Source organism: Rutilus rutilus (genome assembly GCF_951802725.1).
Source record: "Rutilus rutilus genome assembly, chromosome: 7".
Lineage (NCBI taxonomy): Eukaryota > Metazoa > Chordata > Actinopteri > Cypriniformes > Leuciscidae > Rutilus > Rutilus rutilus.
The window spans coordinates 4,358,478-4,379,982 of NC_140221.1; the positions used below are offsets into that span (position 1 = coordinate 4,358,478).

General features: G+C 37.8%; 1 protein-coding gene across 1 annotated transcript in view; it reads left to right on the top strand.

Annotated features, from left to right (window-relative positions):
• ephb4a (eph receptor B4a) overlaps nt 1-21,505 on the top strand; it is a 45,228-nt gene that overhangs the window by 16,692 nt on the left and 7,031 nt on the right. The window contains exons 2-9 of the mRNA XM_084414426.1: nt 4,429-4,499; nt 4,593-4,874; nt 5,336-5,726; nt 12,650-12,805; nt 14,326-14,661; nt 15,705-15,829; nt 17,296-17,464; nt 17,685-17,784. Coding sequence (XP_084270552.1) covers nt 4,429-4,499; nt 4,593-4,874; nt 5,336-5,726; nt 12,650-12,805; nt 14,326-14,661; nt 15,705-15,829; nt 17,296-17,464; nt 17,685-17,784 — 1,630 coding nt within the window. The remainder of the gene's footprint in view (nt 1-4,428; nt 4,500-4,592; nt 4,875-5,335; nt 5,727-12,649; nt 12,806-14,325; nt 14,662-15,704; nt 15,830-17,295; nt 17,465-17,684; nt 17,785-21,505) is intronic.

Consider the following 21,505-nt stretch of genomic DNA (forward strand, 5'->3'; position numbering starts at 1 on the left):
TAAAAACTATGTGAAAGGTAATATCCAAAAAGCACAATAGGGGCACTTAAAGAAAAATGAAATAATCTTTGATCATATTTAATTTATACAGTGTACACACTACAGTGTTATTTTATATTTAGCCCTAATTATTACATTTCTGTACCTGAATACTACATTTAGACTTTATCTGTAACTTTGTTGTGTTTTGTTGATCTATGATTGTAATTAGTGTATTTGTTCTTATTTTATTACTGATTGTTCACTTGCTTTTAATAAGTTTGAAATGTATTAGTTAGGCTAGTAGTTTTTGCTGTGATATCGAAGTACTTAAAGTGTGCTTTAAGTAATTAATAAAAGCAAATATTTACCCCCCCCCCCCCCCCCAATTTTTTCCCTGCTGATCTGAAAAATGATCTGAAAATCCGTAATATGATCCGAACCGTGCGTTTTGAGATCCGTTGAACCACTATCAAACACGTCCTGCAATTTAGCAACAGAAGAGACTGAGAATAGCAAAACTGCATCACAGACAAATGGTTTAGTATTATTGCATATAGAATTGGCTGGCAAGATAAAATTAGCAAGATAACGACTATATAGCAATAATTAATAAATATTAATTTCTCTATTACCGACAGCAGAACCGGTAACGGCGTAGCTTAACGATTCTGCGATCTTTCATAATTTAGCCGTTTAATACGGGGTTTCGGGACTCATCCCTAGTGAAATATGACCTGGGCATGTCGTGGACAGGTTTCATGAGATTCATGTGTGTGTGCATTTTAATTTAGATGAGCCTGTAATTTGTTTTTCCTCTGAACTCGGAGCAAAACTCGCAGTGGGAAATAACCGTCAGATATCCGGTGCCTCATCCCTCGGCCTCCATCTCTCCCTCTTTTTTGCCCTCTTCTGCAAAAGCTCCCGCCCTGTGTCCTCCTCTCATCCCTCTTTCATCCTCCCGGGCGTCACTCGCTTTGATTCTCAGAGCTGGACGCCGGTTATCAGCCGTCCACAGCCTCTCGACATCAGAAGAGAGGAGGATGGAGGGAGGCACGGAGAGATAAAGAGTATGACGGATACATACGGAGTTATTGAGAAGAGAAATGAAAACGGACGGATGGCAAGAAAGGAATGTGAAATTTGAAAGCAGGAAAAGCAAAAGTGATGGGGGAAAGTAATGAAAGACAGAGGGAGAAATGTCTGGAAGATGGATGGCGTGTGTAGGTGTCACTGAGTGAAAGCACATGCCAGTTTTCTCCCTGAGGCCATACAGGCTTAAATTACAGTTTTTGATTTTGATTTTTTAATATTGATGCGATTCTAAGGGTGAAAACCAACAACGGGAAGCTTCCAGTCCCCAAGACAAGTTGCGACCCAGATACATACAGATAGAGGCACATCAGGTGTTTGGAGTGGTGTGCTACTATGCTACTCGTACTAGTTATGCAGTGTGTCAACTGTGTGCCGTATGCTAGTTTTCTGTGCACTCAAAATACCTGCGTGACTTACAACGTTTGCAGAATATACAACCAGAGCCAGTGTTATTTTAAGCATCATTGGGTTTTATTTTTTAGTTTTAGGGTGTGTTCACACTTGGCATGTCTGGTTGGATTAAAACGAACCCTGGTGCGATTGCTCTGTTAGTGCGCTTCATCTGAATAAGTGTGAACGCTGCCATCTGGACCCTGGTGCCCCAAACAAGTGGACCGAGACACTGAAAAGATGAGTCTCTGTCCGCATCCAAACGAACTCTGGTGAAGTTTAGACACACACACACACACACACACACACACACACACAGTCAAACAGACACTGATCTATCACACACCGTAGTCTTCAGTAACCTGGTACCATACACACAAACTTCATGGATGAATGCCCATGTTATGTTTCACACCAACAAGAAAAGACAAAAAGTGCCCCTGTTGTGCTATTTTAAAGGCTCCTAATCTTATTTTGGTGTCTCCTAACAGGTTTACAAGGTCAAAAAACACTTTATTTTTCTCATAATATACAATGAGGCATAACCTCTTTTCTCTGAAACGGTTCAAGGATCCGGTGTCTATAAACCCCGCCTCTCCGAGAGCCTGCTGTGCTCTGATTGGTCAGATGGCCCAGTCTGATGTGATTTTTAACTAACTCTATTTATCTGCACTTTGATCTTTGAAACTTTGCAGGCCTTTTACAAACAGCGATAATAAAAACTATGTGAAAGGTAATATCCAAAAAGCACAATAGGGGCACTTAAAGAAAAATGAAGCCTATTCTTAGACTGTCATTAATGTTAAGCAAATAACAAAACACAGCTTCAGTTGAATCTTTGATCATATTTAATTTATATAGTGTACACACTATAGTGTTATTTTATATTTAGCCCTAATTATTACATTTCTGTACCTGAATACTACATTTAGACTTGTTGATCTATAATTGTAATTAGTGTATTTGTTCTTATTTTATTACTGATTGTTCACTTGCTTTTAATAAGTTTGAAATGTATTAGTTAGGCTAGTAGTTTTTGCTGTGGTATTGAAGTACTTAAAGTGTGCTTTAAGTTATTAATAAAAGCAAATATTTGTCAAATATTAATCAAAATGTCATTACTTGATCTTCCGGACTTCTTCGCGTTTGCGGACGTCTCCAATCATTTAGTCCTCTTAAACCCCTTTTTAAGATTGCGTTCAGATCTTCCTCCTTCCAGTCAACAACTGATGGACTGAACCTCATTTTTTCATTTTCAATAATCTATGTCACTCTGATGTTCAGCACAACACGAAAAATGTAAAATAATGAAAAACAATTTTACTCTCAGAATTAAACATTCAACATAGCTATGTCATGTAATGATAGTGTAGGATACAACTTTTTTTTTTTTTTTTTTGTTGACTGCTTTACACACAATATCTCAATTTCAAAAAGTATACACTGCACAGTATGTAATATCCATTCTAAACATTTCTCCCTAAGGCCATCACGGCTCAAACATAATCTTTTTCTTCTTGTCATTGATGCTTTTCTGAGGTCTAAACCAACAAGTCTCGACCCAGATACATACAGACAGAGACACATTGATTCCATCTCTGTATGCTAAACTCCAACACTCATGGGAAAAGCGCATGCAAAAAAAAAAAAAAGAAGAGCAATAAAGGTGTTTCTCCTTAGAGACACGAATAAGAAAGGAGTTTGAACAAATAACAGTAGGGGAAAGAGGGAGAAATTTATTCGTTGCTAGTATTTTTAGATCAAAGGATCTTTGTGATTGGAGCCGGTCTGAACTGTATGGTGGCTTCGGGTGGTCACATGACCAGCACAGCTCCCATAGCAAGAACCCTGGGGCCGATACGTGTGCTGGGGGGGGGGGGGGGGGGGGTTGACTGAATGAAAGCCTGATTAAAACCCATCGCCACCATCAATAAGTAATGACCAACAGCCAGTTCAAGCAAAAACGCAATCAAGAGCAGAGAGAGTGGAAATGGAAAGGAAGGATGTTCACTGGTAATTAAATGACCATCATTCACCGCTGGGTTGAAACTCTATATAGTGATTTTGTATTGTCACTGTATATGTGTGCGAGTGTAAAATTAGGCTGTGCCCTTGTTCCCATGTCCGTCGGTTTCCCTGGAGCAATGCACGTCAGTGTGAGAGAAAATCACCAGCAGTTTCTAGTTGTTTTTGCTAAAGCTTCTGTTGGCCATGATTCGATAACCAAACCATCAAACCTCAGGGAACTTCCCTTGCCCTCTGTGCGCTCGCAGGAAAAACGTTATTGCTCAGATGTTGCTCCGTCACACTGTGCTGAAAAACAGCGTAGATCTGCATGAACGTCGATGGGTTGTGATGCTTTTGCTGGTGGACTAGTATAGTGACGATGTTCTTCAGTAAACACGTGTTCTGTGGTGAAGCTGATCTTTCTGGTTCGGCCACACTAGTTAAAAAAGCATCACGAGGACTGTATGTAATAGCACACTAGTTAAAATTATAATCAAGCACTTTACATGTGCTTTAGTGCGTTAGTCAACACATCAAAATGAGTGTATTTATTTTAAAGCATGACAAAAGAGCACTTTAAAGTAAAAATGTTTTTAAAAACGTACTTAAATATTGTCATGAAAGTGTACTCTCTTTAAGTACACTTAAGTGGCCTTTAATAATACATTATCTGCAAGTACAGTTTAAAAATATATATACTTTAAGATTTGAAGTACATTTTTATAAGTGCACATTCAATACAATTAAGTGCACTTCTTTATTGAGAGAGAGAGAGAGAGAGAGAGAGAGAGAGAATTATAAAATGAATATGGATAGTAGTAGATAGATAGAGTTCATATTGATATCTTGGGTATGTTTGCAAATCTCTGTACAGTTTGAAATATTGTTGCAAGCACTTCTGCAATACTTCTGCAAGCACAAGTCTTCAAAATGTATTTTTTCTCCCTGTTTTGACAGAGGTCCTGATGAATACAAAGACTGAGACATCAGATCTGAAGTGGACGACGTTCTCTCGAAATAAACCTGAGGTGAGACCTGCAGATTTGACCCTACATGTAGAGCAGATGCTCATGTGCAAGCTGTATATGATTACATCTGATCTCCACTTCTTGCGTGCGCAGTGGGACGAGGTCAGTGGCCTGGATGAGGAGAACAACAGCGTGAGGACCTATCAGATCTGCCAGGCCGACGGCGCGTCCAGTCACTGGCTGCGCAGTAAACTCATCGACCGGCGAGGGGCGTCTCAGGTGTACGTGGAGCTGCTCTTCACCATGATCGAATGTTCATCGCGGATCACACATCACCGGTCCTGCAAAGAGACCTTTAACCTTTACTACTACCAGAGTGACACGGATGACGCGACGGCAAGCCACCCCGCATGGATGGAGAACCCTTATACCAAGGTGCTCATAACACACTCGACCGCAAATGCAAAACTGCATACATAGTTATTAACGTTACTGGGAGGAAAAATTCATAGATTTCATATACATGTTAGATGAGTACACTTTAGCATATTTAAAATAAAATAAAAATAGTACTTAGTACAGAACTTTGACAGAATATACTTAAGTGTGAACTGCATGTAATGTTTTCAGACACTTAATTGCATGTTGGCTGCAATTAGATGAAAATGTGTTTTACGAAAAATTAGTTTTTGACCCTATTAATTAGTACATTTTAGTATGTAATTTCATAATTTCTTCTATTTTCTCAGATATTTATGGTCTGTAATACAGTTGTAAGACAGCTGAGTTAATGACTCTTAATGAATTAATGACTCGAGATGTGAAAGAGATCACATTTGTGATTTTCCTCTTCTATGGATCTCACCAGTCTTTCCCGAATCTGTGTTTTCCATCAGGTGGACACGGTGGCCGCAGACTTCTTGCTCCGTGCGGGTGGAGAGAAGAAGTCGAACATCAAAACGCTGCGTTTGGGCCCATTGACCAAACGTGGATTTTACTTGGCGTTCCAGGCCCAGGGAGCGTGCATGGCCCTTTTATCCGTGCGCGTCTTCTTTAAGAAGTGTCCGGCTCTCACGCGCTCACTATCCGTGTTCCCGGAGACGGTTCCTCGCTCGCTGGTGCAGGAGGCAGTGGGCCGGTGTGTGGCAAACGCAGCTCAGTCTGGACCGAATCCCAGACCGCCTAAGATGTTCTGTGGAGAAGATGGACAGTGGGTGGACCAGCCCACCACCACCTGCACTTGCCTGCCGGGCTTCGAGGCCAGCCATGGAGATCTGGAGTGTAGAGGTGAGAGAGAGAGGGAATACAACAGACTTCTCAGAAGATAATTTGAGCTCGACGTGAAGACGATGAGACACATAGAGACACATTTCAGTAAAACTAAACTACATCATCCATGCCTACTGTGCATACACTTCCATCTATATACTTACTATCACAAAAGTATGAAACTGATGGCCTGTTTACAGCTGGCGTTAAGATGCGTTTTGGTCGATCAGATCACAAGTGGACGACACTAAATGAAGACTTCAGATGCAAAAGCCTCTAAGTGCCATCTGAAATTTTCTTCTAAAATGAGCATTTTTACTTCACATTCACTTTAATGACAATTAATAGGTCATTTACATTGCCATTAAAGTGAAATAACTGAACGTAAACATACAAGCTTGATAAAAATGATCATTTCTAGAAGAAATTTTCAGATGGCACTTAGAGGCTTTTGCATCTGAAGTCTTCAAATACAGGTGTAAACGGGGTCTAAAACGCTTTGAGCTCGTCCACTTTCTAACACTTCCAGAGGTCTTGGAAAACACTTTAGACCGGATTGCTTTCGTAGTGTAAACGCTCATGTGATCGAATGTGTTCAAACAGACACAGAAGACCGTCTACTCTCCGTCTACTGAACTAACGCGTGAACATTATGGGAAGAGCTCTAGCCAGACGGGATTTAAACTTTGTCGACTGGAGACTCAAGTTTGGTTTGAAGAGGAAAAACGTATCAATCACAATGTTCTCTCAGCATTCCTGATTTCTAACACACACTCACAGCGTTCGGCGTGATCTTGCGTCTGTCAGAGCAGAAACTAAAGCTGATGCTCTCCGTATGTTCTTCAGTCGTCTCCGGTTGTGTTCATATGTAAATTGCGTGAGCTTATTTCATCCATTAGATTGAATTATCTAAAAAAAATAAACATACATTTACCCGCCCATAGACACTCACCTCGAAGAAATCAGGACAGAAGTGGTTGAAAGTGGACAAAAGAGACGGATTAAACACCAGGTGTAAACGGGAATGTGTCTCCCTCGTCTACTTGTGATCCGATCCACCGAAACGCATCTTAATACCAGCTGTAAACAGAGCCTGAGAGAACGTTGAGTTCAGAATATTTTAAACACACGCACACACACTGCCTTTCTACTTTAAGAATAAGTGTTGAGGAAGTTTATATTGACAATGACTGCAACTTCAGCACTGATAAGAGACGGCGGATGGAGAGAGAGAGAGAGACAGTACAGGACAGATGGGACTGAATTAGACAAAGACTGTGACACTGAGAAGGAGAGAAAACAGTGAGTGAGAGAGGTGAGATGAAGGTCTTCCTCTAAACTAGAGAAAAAAGGGAGGAAGTGGAGAGATCAGGAGAGGATTACTGTGAATTTCATCAGTGTCCTACGGCTGGACACATTTTCATTCGCTGTTACATTACCGTTGCTGTGCATCCTGGGTACATTTACATTTCTGCATGTGGCAGAAATCTTTGATCGCTTAATATGACATGCTCACAAATGGCAGATTAATTGTCTTTCTGATCAATTTTAGTCTCCAGTGTGTCCAAAATTTGGGGTCACGGTCTTGCAGTGTGATTGCACACATGACTGCCATCGTTTGAAGAGTGAAAGAGACCGCAGAAACATAGATCAGACATACACTACATTCAAAAGTTTGGGTTCGGGAAGGTTTTTTGGTAAGATGTTTTTGAACAAAGTCTCTTCTGCTCACCAAAGCTGCATTTATTTGATCAAAAATACAGTAAAAACTGAAATAATGTGAAATATTATCAAAACAGCTGGTTTCTATTTTAATATATTTAAAAATTTAATTTATTCCTGTGATCAAAGCTGAATTTCCAGCATCATTTCTCCAGTCTTCAGTGTCACATGATCCTTCAGAAATCATTCCAATATGCTGATTTTCTGCTCAAGAAACATTTATTATAATTATCAATGTTGAAAACAATATAATATGTTTGTATTCTTTGATGAATAGAAAGAACAGCATTTATTTGAAATAGATTTTTCCGTGAAAAATATCTTTCCTGTCACTCACAAAATATTCAGATTAATCCATTTACAATGGAAGCCTAGTAGGCTTGAGGCACAATTAGTTAATTGTTAATTGTCATTTTTCGTTGTAGAACCATAACACAAATATTGCATGTGTTAGCATTAAACACTAACAGGAACTATTGTAATGCACAACTAAGTTCATATGCCACTCATAAAGCAAACGTTTTTTACGAAGTGCTTGAACATTTCTGCTTTTGAACCCTCGGGAACGATTGCCTAATAGACTTTGTTACCGCAAACACGATTTTCCTTAATTTTTTACAAAGTTCAGCAATGATATTCTGTGGTAATCGACAGCATATGTTGCATGCGTTCAGCTTAAGTTGACCGGGAAGAGGATTTAACCAGGAATATTCATTTAAGGACATGACTGATCTACTTTAATTCGAGTAATCGCCGTCTCTCAGTGAAGTGGATCAGTCCAAATCCTCCCAGTTTTCAAATATGACTTCAGCTCTTTAATGATGTTTCTTGGGATGGGTGGAGAGAGCGAGTGTTAAAGGCCCCGCGTGTGTGTTAAACTGCAGCTGTGCTTTCTGTGGGCGTGAACCCCTGGAGTTCACACACACACACACTCAATGACTTACTCAGCATTCATCCACTCAAACACACTACATCTGCTGTTCATCCCTTTCTTTCACACACCCACACACACAAAGGCAGCGCAAAGCCATAATAGTGGCGCCTGCAGGCAGGGTTGTGTCCAGTACAAAGCCGCTCTAATGACATGACCAATTAGGTATGGGCAGAGAGAGAAAGAAAAAGAGAATACTGCAGTTTATCGGGCAGGTGAAAGGCCGAATGGAGAGTGTGTGTGGTCACGGGGTCACAGGTGAAGGGCAGGAAGAGCAGAAAATGTGTGTGTGTGTGGGTGAGGTTAATGGCACTAATGACTCTAATTAGTCGCATACAGATTCACACATGTACAATCTCTTCTTGTTTAGCCGTGAAATAACTATGGTGGTACCAGTGATGGCATGACATGGCATGAGAAATAATTGAAAATAAATGTAATTTATTCCTGTGATCAAAGCTGAATTGTCAGCATCATTCTTCAGAGTCACATGATCCTTCAGAAATCATTCTAATATGATGATTTGCTGCTCAAGAAACATTTATGATTATTAACGATGTTGAAAATGGTTGCACTGCTTCATATTTTTGTGGAAACCATGATTCTTTTTAGAAATCTTTGATGAATAGAAAGTTCAAAAGAACAGCATTTATCTTTTGTAACAGTATAAATGTCTTTAACTCTCACTTTTGATCAATTTAATGCATCGTTCCTGAAAAAAAGTATTAATTTCTTATATATATTACTGACCCCAAACCTTTGAACAGTAGTGTAACAGTAGTGTTACTCCAAGGCACTTCAAAGTATACCATCTTACTAATTACCAATATTTGATTAGTACATAAATTGGTGACTGTATTGGACCACAGTTTTTTTTTTTTAAAGCTGGCGTAGTTGCACATGTTACATGTTCTTTCAATAATGGTAAATTATGCATAATTACCAAGAAAATAACCCTCAACCAAACCCTAACTATAACCCTTTAGTAAGTACATTTAGTCATTTAATATGAATTAGTACTGATTTGCGTAATTACACTATAAAAATGTCACCTTAAAATAGAGTGTAACTTTTTTTTAGTTATCACTTTATGCTGACAATGGAAGGAGATCATAATTATAAGACTCATTTTAAAAGATGAATGCCCGTTTTAATAGCTCTTTTTGGACTGTTTTCTAAAATATGTTTGAGCTACATTTGTTAAAACAGATGTGGATGGGATTGGAATATTTGTGGTTGTTTCTAAGATGGGAGTGTCCGTCATGACAGAAGATCATGTGCTCTGAACGCGTGCATCACTAACCCAATTAATTAATTCTATAATTATATCATTATGTATGTAATTAAGGGAAGGAATGCATTAGGATAATGATCGTATCTGACGCTGCTTGTACAGTGGTTTCTGAGATCAGATTTACTGTGGATGAAATGCCAGCAGCACTAGCGGCACCACTAACCCAGAACGTTGGCAAAAATGGTTCCCCAGGCTGTTTAACAAGAGAATTAGCTTTAGTTATAGTGTCTGACGAGGGTTTGAAATGAGCGAGGAGAAGAGTTACAATAACACGCCGCAATCACAGAGATTCCTATCTGGACAAGATTCGTTTTCTCAGAGGACCTTCTGGTATGAAAAGAAAACATGAGTAATTTGCTCAGTAATTTTTTTTTCCTGAGGTCGTGCGAGAAAAACAGACATTTTCAATTTAGATGGGATTCCAATCACAATGTGTGTCTATGAAACACAAATTATGGCAGGTCAAAAGTATTCAAGTTATAAACACTACCGTTCCGAGAGTTTGAGGTCGGTTCGATTTTTTTTCGAGGGAGAGAGAGAAATTAGTCTTTTATTCAGCAAGGACGCGTTAAATCGATCAAAAGCGACAGTTATAGTGTTACAAAAGACTTCTGTTTCAAATAAATGCTGTATTTTTGAACTTTCTATTCATCAAAGAATCCTGAGGGAAAAAAAATGTATCACAGTTTCCACATAAAAATTAAGCTTCACAACTGTTTTCAACATTGTTAAAAATAATAAATGTGTCTTGAGCAGCAAATCATCATATCAGACTGATTTCTGAAGGATCATGTGACACTGAAGACTGGAGGAAAATTCTAATTTTTACAATATATACACATAGAAAATAGTAATAATAATTGTAATAATATTTACACAGTATTCCTGTTTTTACAGTATTTTTTTTTTATCAAATAAATGCAATGTTTTTCAGCAACATTTAAAAATCTTACCGAACCCAAACTTTTAATCGGTAGTGCTGATTTACTCCCTGTTTTCGTTTGTTTGTTTAAAAATAGGTTAAAAACTATTTTGTTTAAAAATGGTATAGATTCATGATTAATCTCTAGTGCAGTGATATGGATGTCAGCAGTAAAAGCTTCTTCGTGTCTGTAAAACCAGCGCTGAAGTTAGAAAGATCTTTATCCTTCAGCGAGGAAATTCAGAGACATTCATTATGGAAATGTTTCAAATGAGACACACACACACACACACACACACACACCCCAGTGTAAAGCTGCTTTAACTAGCAGGATAATTCAGACCATATGTTTTGGTCTGAGTGAAACTAATGTTAATCAAATCCAGATGTGTTTCCATCAGTACAGGGGTTGTGGAGAACTGATTATGAAATGAAACTGGTCTGTAACCCTGTCTTTTCCGGTCTCATGAGACTCTGCATCGCTCATTCATACATGTGTGTGTGTCTGTATGTGTGTACATGTCACGTCGGAGAAAAAGACTGGAGTTTCTTGAGCGACCTGAATGTGTGTGGCTTTTATCTGCGGTGTCAGACGGCCGGCTGTAAATCAAGTGATTGAGCTGCTAAACACGTAGTCGTAGAGGAACATGATCATTTTCCATATCATGCAGCAGACTTTGCCACACAGAGATTCAGAAGCGGTTTAAATCCTAAATTAAACCAGCGTCGACTGAAACGGTCACCGCCGCTTGTTTGGATGGTTGTCTAAATGATTGTTTAATGTTGACACGTCAGGACAAATGAGGTTTGTGCAGAGAGTGCGCGAGTGTGTGTTTATTTGCCGGGAAAGTGTGTTTGTTTAATGATAATACAGTGCTTATTCTCTTTTAAAACATGTTGTTTCTCTGCTTTATAGGGCTGCACAATATATCGAAATATCGCAAATGTATATATCGCGATATGCATATCGCAACGGCTTGCAATAACTGGGGTCGTGAACAAAAGACGAAGAGAAAATCACTCACTGCTCTCGGCTGAATAACTTTTGTAGCTTTAATAAGAATCAGGATATATTTCATTCATGCAGTGTTTTATTTTTACATTTGATTATTCAGTTTCTGTTGTTAAATAAACCTAATGTAGGATAACCTGAACCCCTAAAGCCTGTGGTTTACACTGATGTTAAAATAACACTTCTTATACTACAGTAAAACACTGATGTTCACTTTCAGAAGCTGTAGGACGTTTTCTAATCACAAAAAGAATGTGAACATGTATGTAGGTTATATAATTTAAAATATATTTTAAAGATAATTTAAGTATATTTTACACACTTTAAGCATTATCGTATCACATATCGAATATCGTATTATTTAATGAGTTATCGCATATCGCATATTCTTCAATATCGTGCAGCCCTAAAAAGACTTATGATGGTCCAGGCTGGTTTGAAAAGCATTTTTATTGTTATTATTATTATTTTAATCCTTCTGGCACCAAACATTTGAACAGTAGTGCGATTTGGATTTAGTCAGTGATTTTCACATTGCTATGCTGGTTTGCCAGCTAAACCAGCATAGCAATGTGAAAATCACTGACTAAATCCAAATCGCACTACTGTTCAAAGGTTTGGCAAAGAATCCTGAAGGTGAAAACAATGTTTTTTTTTTTTCAAAGCATATGAAGCAGTACAACTGTTTTCAGCATTGATAATAATAATAATAATAAATGAGCATCAAATCATCATGTGACACTGAAGACTGGAGTAATGATGCTGAAAATTCAGCTTCGATCACAGGAATAAATTATAGTGTACTATATATTCACATAGAAAACAGTTATTTTAAATTGTAGTAATATTTCACAATATTACTGTATTTTTGATCCAATAATTACAGTCCTGGTGAGCAGAAGACTTCTTTTGGAAACACTAGTGTATCTGGTGAACATACTGAACTGTTCTAAAGCAAAGCAAAGGCAGAACAAGAAGGATTTTATAATGGATGTTTTGATGTATATTTCCTGGAAAGGCTAACAGTTGCTGATAATAAAAGCATTGTGTCTGTGTCCAGCGTGTCCTGCGGGGCATTTTAAGATGGGTTCTGGTCCCGGTCCGTGTTCTGCGTGTCCTGACTCCAGTCACACAGGAGAGACGGGCTCTTCATCGTGTGTGTGTCGGCCTGGTTTCCACCGCGCTCCCACCGACAGTCCCGATACACCCTGCACACGTGAGTAAAGATCTCCTCATGGCTTAACTCTAGAAATCCTGTTCTATCAAATCTCATATGCAACTCTAAATGATCAACATGATCAAAACTGCTGTCACACACAATCTACTGCAAGCCTTCTGCCGTCTGGTGGATAGTTTAGACTCTTTTTTTTTTAAAGCAAGTAAAAGACCTTTTAGTACAATTGTACATATGTCCACCTTCAGATTTCTATAAAGTAACAGAAAAACTTTTGTATTGTTAGTAATATTTCAAGATGAACACTTTCTGGACTAAAGCAGCTTAGGTTAATTAATTATCCATACATATTTATTTAAAAATCATGCTAAAATGCGAGTATCATATGATTAATCAGACTTAGTTTTTGTTCATTTTTTAATCATTGTATTGCAAGTTTTGCCCCCACAATGAAAACCACAGAGCTTTGGTCATAAAACTAAGCATTTAAATATCATCTTACTAAGACATATTATTGGGAGATACAGAGTGACGACTGATATTATTCCTTCCTCTTTTCATTCTGTTATGGTCTACATTACCTGTGTTTCCATCATCTCAAATGTTGTTTTGATAATTCTGAAATGCTTAAAGGGTTAGTTCACCCAAAAATGAAAATTCTGTCAGTAATTACTCACCCTCATGTTGTTCCAACCCCGTAAGACCTTCGTTCATCTTCGGAACACAAATTAAGATATTTTTGATTAAATCTGAGAGCAGTCTCACTCCTCCATAGGCTTCTAAGGGAATGAAACTTGCTGGCCCAGAAAAGTTATTAAAGAGATCGTTAATATAGTTCAAGTGACTCCAGTGGCTCAATCTTAAGTTTATCAAGCGACGAGAATACTTTTTGTGCGCAAAAAAACAACAAAAATAACAACTTTATTCCACTATTCATTTCCTTCTCTCTGGGCCTCGAGTTGGTTCACATAGTGTTTTAGCGCAGCGCTTCTGTGTTGTACGTCACACGCATCACACACATGACCAGCGTCGGCCAATAGTGAGCCTACGTGGTGACGTGCAACACAGACGCGCTGCGCTAAAACACTACGTGAACTAACTCGAGGCCCAGAGAGAAGGAAATGAATAGTGGAATAAAGTCGTTATTTTTGTTGTTTTTTTGCGATTTTGCGAAATTCACCCCAAAAATTGAGGAAAACATTTCAGGGTTTTTCTCCACACAATGGACTTCAATGGCAACCAAGATGTTGAAGTTCAAATCAATGCCGCTTCAAAGGGCTCTGCACGATCCCAGCTGAGGAATAGGGTCTTATCTGGTGAAACGATCGGTCATTTTCTAAAAAAAACAAAACAAATTTATTTACTTTTTAACCACAATTGTTCGTCTTGTGCTGGTCTGCGACGCGCCACGTATTACTACTTTATTCGCAAACGATATTCCAAAGTTAAATCCGCAACTTTGGATGGAAACATAGCTATTTTGGCTTTTATGTTGCATTCTGGGTATCGCAGACGTTTCTAGCTCTGATTCAAACGGCGTGTATTTGTTGTGTTGTGTTCAGGTCCGCCCTCGTCCCCACGCAACCCTGTTCCTCAGGTCAATGACACGTCTCTCACGCTGGAGTGGAGCGAGCCGCTGGACAGCGGGGGCCGATCGGACCTCACCTACAGCGTGGAGTGTCGAATGTGCTCGACCCCCAGGAGCCCGTGCGTGCCGTGCGGGGACGGTGTGAATTATCGGCCCTCTCAGACGGGGATCCAGGGCCGGCGCGTGGACATTTGGGGACTCCGACCTCACACCACCTACAGCTTCACCGTGACGGCCCTGAACGGGGTCTCGGCTCTGAGTCTCCTGGGCCCCGCGGAGGAGACCATCAACATCACCACCAGCCCCAACGGTGAGACACTGCAGCTCATATTAATGAAGCCTGTCATCAGTCAATGCTCTCATTGGGTGTGCGGGGAAAAAAACATTCATATCTTCTACCGATTTGAATCGATTCGCAAATTTCAAAAATCGATTTTCTAAAGTGTTACACTTCTTTAACTTCGCTGTACTGCTTAAAGTTACCTAAAGTTATTGACGTTAATCACAATAAGCCGCGAATAAGGACTCACAGCTGAAGTACGCGGACAGATGCCGCATCTCACATGCATCCGATCTCGTATTCAGTTCTCTTTCACAGCTACACACACAATTGTGTCACACATAGTGTGGACTTTAGAGGATTCAATGTAAACAGAGTCTGTTATGTCCTACGCGAACAAAAAGAAATGGGAGAAAATTGGATCTGTAACTATATCCGTGAATTCATTCTTAAAGGGACAGCAGCCTCATAAACTGTTGCCATCCGTTTCATTAATGTTAATAAAAAACACTCACTGCTTTTGACTGAAACACTTTTTTATCCTTATTATGAATCAATTTATATTTGATACATACAGTGAAGACTATACAGTGTTTTATTTTTACATGTGATTATTCAATTTCGGTAGTATTTCTTCCTACATGTTTAATAATCCTATGCTACTGTACCTGAAAAACTTAAAGTGTATTTAATTTTTCAATTTTTCTATTATATTTGTCTTATTGTTTGTAATTTGCTGCTTTGTTCCTATTTTTAATATAAAAAAATTGCCTGCCTTGCACACTTTCACATTTAATTCAGTAGTATTTTCTTTTCTATTAAAATGTCTACCGCAGTCAAATAAGAAAAGTAACACAAAACAGTCAACTACAATCAAAATGCATATATCGAATCGAAATTTGCATTTTGATTTGAGATCGGAGTCCCCAAATGCTCACGCGCCGAAATCATTCACGATTCGATTTTAAATCGAATTGTGACCTGAAGAATCGAATTGAATCGCGAGGTACCAAAAGATTCTCACGCCTAGTTTTCATTGCTCATGTATATGTGTGTGTTCCTGTACTGCACAGTTCCTGTACTGGTGTCGGGTTTGAGGAAGAGCACAGCCACAGAATCCAGTCTGACGCTTCTCTGGAACAAACCGACACAATCGCACTACACGATCCTACAGTACCAACTACGCTACTGTGAGAAGGTAAACTACACTACACTGAACTAGACTACACTATACAATGCTTTATGACTCGTCATTATTCGTATATGTGACCCTGGATCACAAAACCAGTATCATGTCGCACGGGTATATTTGTGGCAATAGCCAACAATACATCGTATGGGTCAAAATTATCGATTATGCCAAAAATCATTAGGATATTAAGTAAAGATAATGTTCCATGAAGATATTTAGTAAATTTCCTACCGTAAATATATAAAACATTTATTTTTGTGAGTGAATGCAGCACAATCGTGAACATAAATGAATAACTTTAAAGGAGATTTTCTCAATGTTTTGATTTTTTTGCACCCTCAGAGTACATAGTTGTATCTCGGCCAAATATTGTCCTTTCATAACAAACCATACATCAACGGAAAGTGTATTTATTCAGTTTTCATGTGATGTATAAATCTATATATCACAATTGTGACCCATGTGACTGGTTTTGTGGTCCAGGGTCACATATTACACAACACTAGAACACTATAAAACTCTATACTGCACTATAGAAAACTGTACTGTTGTTCTATACTAAATTCTATACTAAGTTCTATACAGTTCTTTCTAAATGACAGAAGTCCACTTAATTGTATTGAATGTGCACTTATAGTTCACTTCAAATTTTAATAGTATATATTAAAAAAAATACTTCCACATAATATAAATTAAATAAAAGGCCACTTAAGTGCACTTAAAGAGAGTAAACGTTCATGACTGTTTATTAACAGACTGAAGTACACTTAAGTCTTGTTTTGATGTGCCAGCTAACACACTAAAGCACATGTAAAGTACTTGATTATAATCTTAACTGTAGTGTGCTGTTTGATATTACATTTAAAAGCATTTTAAATGTACTTTTATCAATAAATTACGTGACATACAAGTGTCAATCGAAATGACATTTTATAGAATATTTTAGTTTACCATAAATGCTTGTCAATGTATTCATATATTCAAGACAATAGAAGTAATTATGAAATTACATATAAAGATGCACTTGCTTTCTAAGTAGGTCAGAAAGCACTTGTTTAATTAAAAACTCATTTAAACTATAGTACGCTTTCATTTATTTGCAATTAGCATGCATTTAAGTGTCTGAAAACATTACATTCAGTTTGCATTATAGTCTGCTTTTCCAGATATCTCACACTGGTTACGATACACCACGTTTACTCAGGAAAATGTGAATTCTCACACTGTAATTCGGTTTTGTTTTTATACCACCATTTCCTCGGTTCTTCTCAGCTTGAGATACAGTCTATTTTTATTTCTCTCCGCTTTTTCTCAGCGCTTGTGTTTTATTGATCGCTCTCTGTGCCGCAGCTGTTCACTGTTTACACTACAAACCCGCCAGACTAATTAACAATTAATATATTCAAACAGCTCAGAAACTGTACGTGAAGAATCAGCTAAATGGAAGATATCGGTGTGTGTTGTTTTGAAAGGAGCGAGGCTTTGAGGAGAACTCCTGTCATTATATGGAGAGCAGTGTGAACGAGGTTGTGCTGAGCGACCTGCGCAGAGCCACGCAGTACGAGGTCCAGGTCCGCGCTCGCACTTTGGCCGGCTATGGCAGCTTCGGTCAAGCTATCGTCTTTCGAACCCTGCCTGACGGTAAGAAAGGCTCTGACTTAGTAATGTGGAACTTTATTAGTGCCAAACTTTTTGTGCCCTGGAGTTTTGTGTGAGAAGGCATTTTATTGATTGTTTTTTCTCTCCTTGTGCAGATTGAAGCCTTTTTTTTTCTTTCTCTCTTGAGAACGTATCACACCTTTTGCTGTTTTTAAACCCTCTTTCTCTCACTTTGGCTGTCTGCCTCTCTCTGTTTCCCTAGAAGATGATTCCTCGTCCCCGCTGCTTGTTACTGGGATCCTCATAGCCGTGGGCATGCTGCTCCTCATCATCGTCATCGCTGCTGCTATCTACTGTATACGGTAAAACAAGAGACCAACAAGCAATAGAGAGTGTGAGGTTGTTATAATTGGGCCTGCATGCCCGCAGAAAGAGACTCCAGAGATTTCCTGAGAATTCAAATAGCCGTCATTCACACATCCACTGTCCCTTGCATGCTTGCTTATTAAATAAGGGGGCTATTTTTAATAATGCTTCCAATCAGCAAGCAATACAACTATAAAAATCTCAGCACTGTTTACCATGTATAAATGTGCTGTTATGATACTTTCTCGTGTCCTGACTCCTGGCTTAATAAAAGGCAACTGTAAGTAAGCTCTTTGTAGGTTAATGGTTGTTTGTTGGTTCAAACATCATTTATTTTATGTCATCTGGTTCAGTCAATAGAGTTTAGGAATACTTGTTTTATTGAGTTATGAATAAGGAGCGTTTGGGAAACCTGTTCGGAAACAGTCATTATGCTTGCACGAAATGTTTGCACTAAAACTATTAAAAATCATTTTCATAATGAAGCTAAAATAAAATATAAATATTAGATAAACTAACTAAGACTAACTAAAAATAAAAAATAAATTAAGCAGAAGTACTGCAATTACTAAAACTGAAACTGAAATAAAAAATAAATTAAAGCTAAATAGAAATATTAAAAAATTCAATTGAAAAAAGCACATAAAAGTTAAATATTAAAATGAATGAAAATGAAAAGCTAATTCAAAATATGAAAAAAATGTATGTCAATGAAACTAAAATAATCTTGAAAAAAAATAAAATAATATATATATATATATATATATATAATAATTGTATTAAATACTTAAAATAATTTTATTTCAGTTAGTTGCTAAGTTTTTTTTAAGTACTACAATTACTAAAATTACATCTGAAATAAAAATTAATTAAGGCTAAATATAAGTATAAAGATATAAAAAAAAACTAATAATAAAAGTGACAAAAGCTCATAACAAAATTACTAAAATGTAAACAAAAACCAAGAATATAAAAATGAACCAATTTGAAATATCAATACATACTATAATATTATATAAATAATACTAAAATAATTGTAGCACTTTACAATAAGGTTCCATTAGTTAAGGTTAATTAATGCATTAACTGATATTAACAATGAGCAATACATTCGTTACAGTACTTGTTAATCTTTGTTAGCATTAATTAATAAAAATGACAGAGAGAGAGAGAGAGAGAGAGACAGAGAGAGAGAGAGAGAGAGAGAGAGAGAGAGAGAGAGAGAAAAGGGAAGTGGAGACAGGATACAGTTGTCCCACCCCAGTCTCCACAGGCCAAATCCGCAGAACAATAGTCATGACCCTGGGGTAGCGCACACACACACACACACACACACACACACACACACACACACACACACACACACACACACACACACACACACACACACTTCTTTAAGCGCAAGTGTATTTACACAATGAACATACACTCCAGTGTACATGCAAATGCAGATATTGCTGATAAGTGTGCCGTATATTTGCCCACATATGAAAAGCTAAGATTACAGGATCTTGCGTGTTTGGATATTTACATATATTGTTCACATTTCCACACATTACATAAACAAACTTTCACACCCAGTTAAACGGAGAGTCCCTACAATCAATCACACACACACACACACACACACACACACACACACACACACACACACACACACACACACACACACACACTGTGAGCCTCCGGTCCAGACCTGCCATCAGCACTGGGTGGGACAAACGTGGCTATTTTAATCCTGGGAAATCAGGGAGAAAGATAGACGTGGAAAAATTTGGTTGCCATTTCAAAGCTATGAAGTTCTCAGTTTTAGTATTAACTTTTGTTTCGGATGTATCTCCTAATATGCCTTAAGAAACAGAAGATGGGACAGACTGCTATAAAATGAACGTATAGCTCAGATCTTTCAAATAACGAAATAATCTGAATCGACTTTCACTCTAAACTTTAGAATACAAACTTGAGTGTCTTTAGGGGTACAAAAATAAACTGAATTCTTTCAATCTTGTGCAGTTGTCCTATTCAGACTAATTTGTTTTAAGGATAACTTTTAAGCAAAGTCCATTCATTCTCCTTTCAACCTTAAGTTGCAAACCAGTGAGTTTCTCTGAACGCAGTTTTGAGCCGTAAGCGAGCGTCCGCAAGTCCGAAACACAAAGAAAGAATGAGAAGGACATACAGTGAAAAAGAGAGAGAAGAAAATAACAAGAATAACAAGGAGAACGACCTGAGTAATTTAAGACTGCGTTCGAGTATAATACACCATGAAACTGTCTGAATAAGAGACCAGAGCCTGAGGTAAGAGACAAAGACACAGGAAGAGGAAGAACGGGGCGGAGAGAGGGATTTACTCTGCATTCAGTTCATTCTTTACTCAGAGTAATATGACAACAAAAGACCAAAAACAAAAACATGGAACACAACAAGCACACCGAGCCCAAACCAGGCATGACACAACAAGTTTCCCGGATTTCTCCGAGCTCCCTAAAAACGTCAGATCACAGCTGACTCACAATTGATACAATTTGACATGTGTATTTCGGTTTTAACATGCAATCCAATCTTAGAATTTGAGAAATAGAAGGTACGTTTGGAACAGCCTTCGTGTCGGAAGTGAATTTGCGATCCCTTAAAATCTAAAAGCAAATTTTTCAGTTAATAAAAGTTAATATTTCAATAATTTAACGACACATTCGCATATTCACGGTTCTCTGACGATGGTTAATGGTCGCACGACATGCATGTAAAACAATGTTTTTATTAAAAAAAATATTTTAAGTATTATTAGTATTATTTTTAACTCTAATTATAAAAATACATAATTGTTGTTGTACTGCAAGGTTTTAAAAAAACGTGATAATTCCAATACTTTTATTTTACACTACTAGTACTAATATTTATGTCTTAAATTCTTCACTTTCAAAAATTCAAACCCTCGAGATTATTAGATTTACTTGTTTAAATTCCAGCCTTTGATTTATATCACATCTACAGTTTTATTTAGATTAATTGTGCAGCCCTACGGTATATTTATCTATTTGGTAATACTTTATTTTAGTGTAACATATGTTACATGTAGTTACTATAGAAAAAATATACATAATTACATGCAACTAACCCAAAACCAATATTTATATTACTCAATATTACAGTGTAACAATGACACCTTAAAATAAAGTGTTACCATCCATTTTAAAGTTACATTCCATTTTATTAATCATTAGCTTTTTATCAACCCATGAACCCCCGTTTGGGAAACCGTAAGCGAGGCAATAATGTACTTTCGGCGGCCATGCAATGAATACAGTGCATTTATTTTTACCCTTTTCTAGCAATGTCAGTGAGACCCAGAAGCAGTATATTGGATCGGCAGTTCCCGTTTAAACCTGTGTGTGTAAAGGCATAAAGCAAATGCCACTTACTCCTAAACATCTCAGACAGCGGCTGTCCAACATAATTTCTAAGCACTTTTTTGTTGCATTGAAAGATTGCATAAGATTCTTCAAAGTCACACTCAGAGTTAGCTATTTATCATTACCCAACTTTGCTGAAGAGACAAGCATGTTTCGGATGCTAGTATGCTGGTAACTAGCTTAACCAGCAATACTTCTGTGGTCAAGCAGCCAAAAAAGACCTTGCTAAGTGGCCAACAACATGATAAATCCACTAAACTAGCACCAAACCAGCAGTTAGCATGCAGCGTCAGGCAGTCTGTGA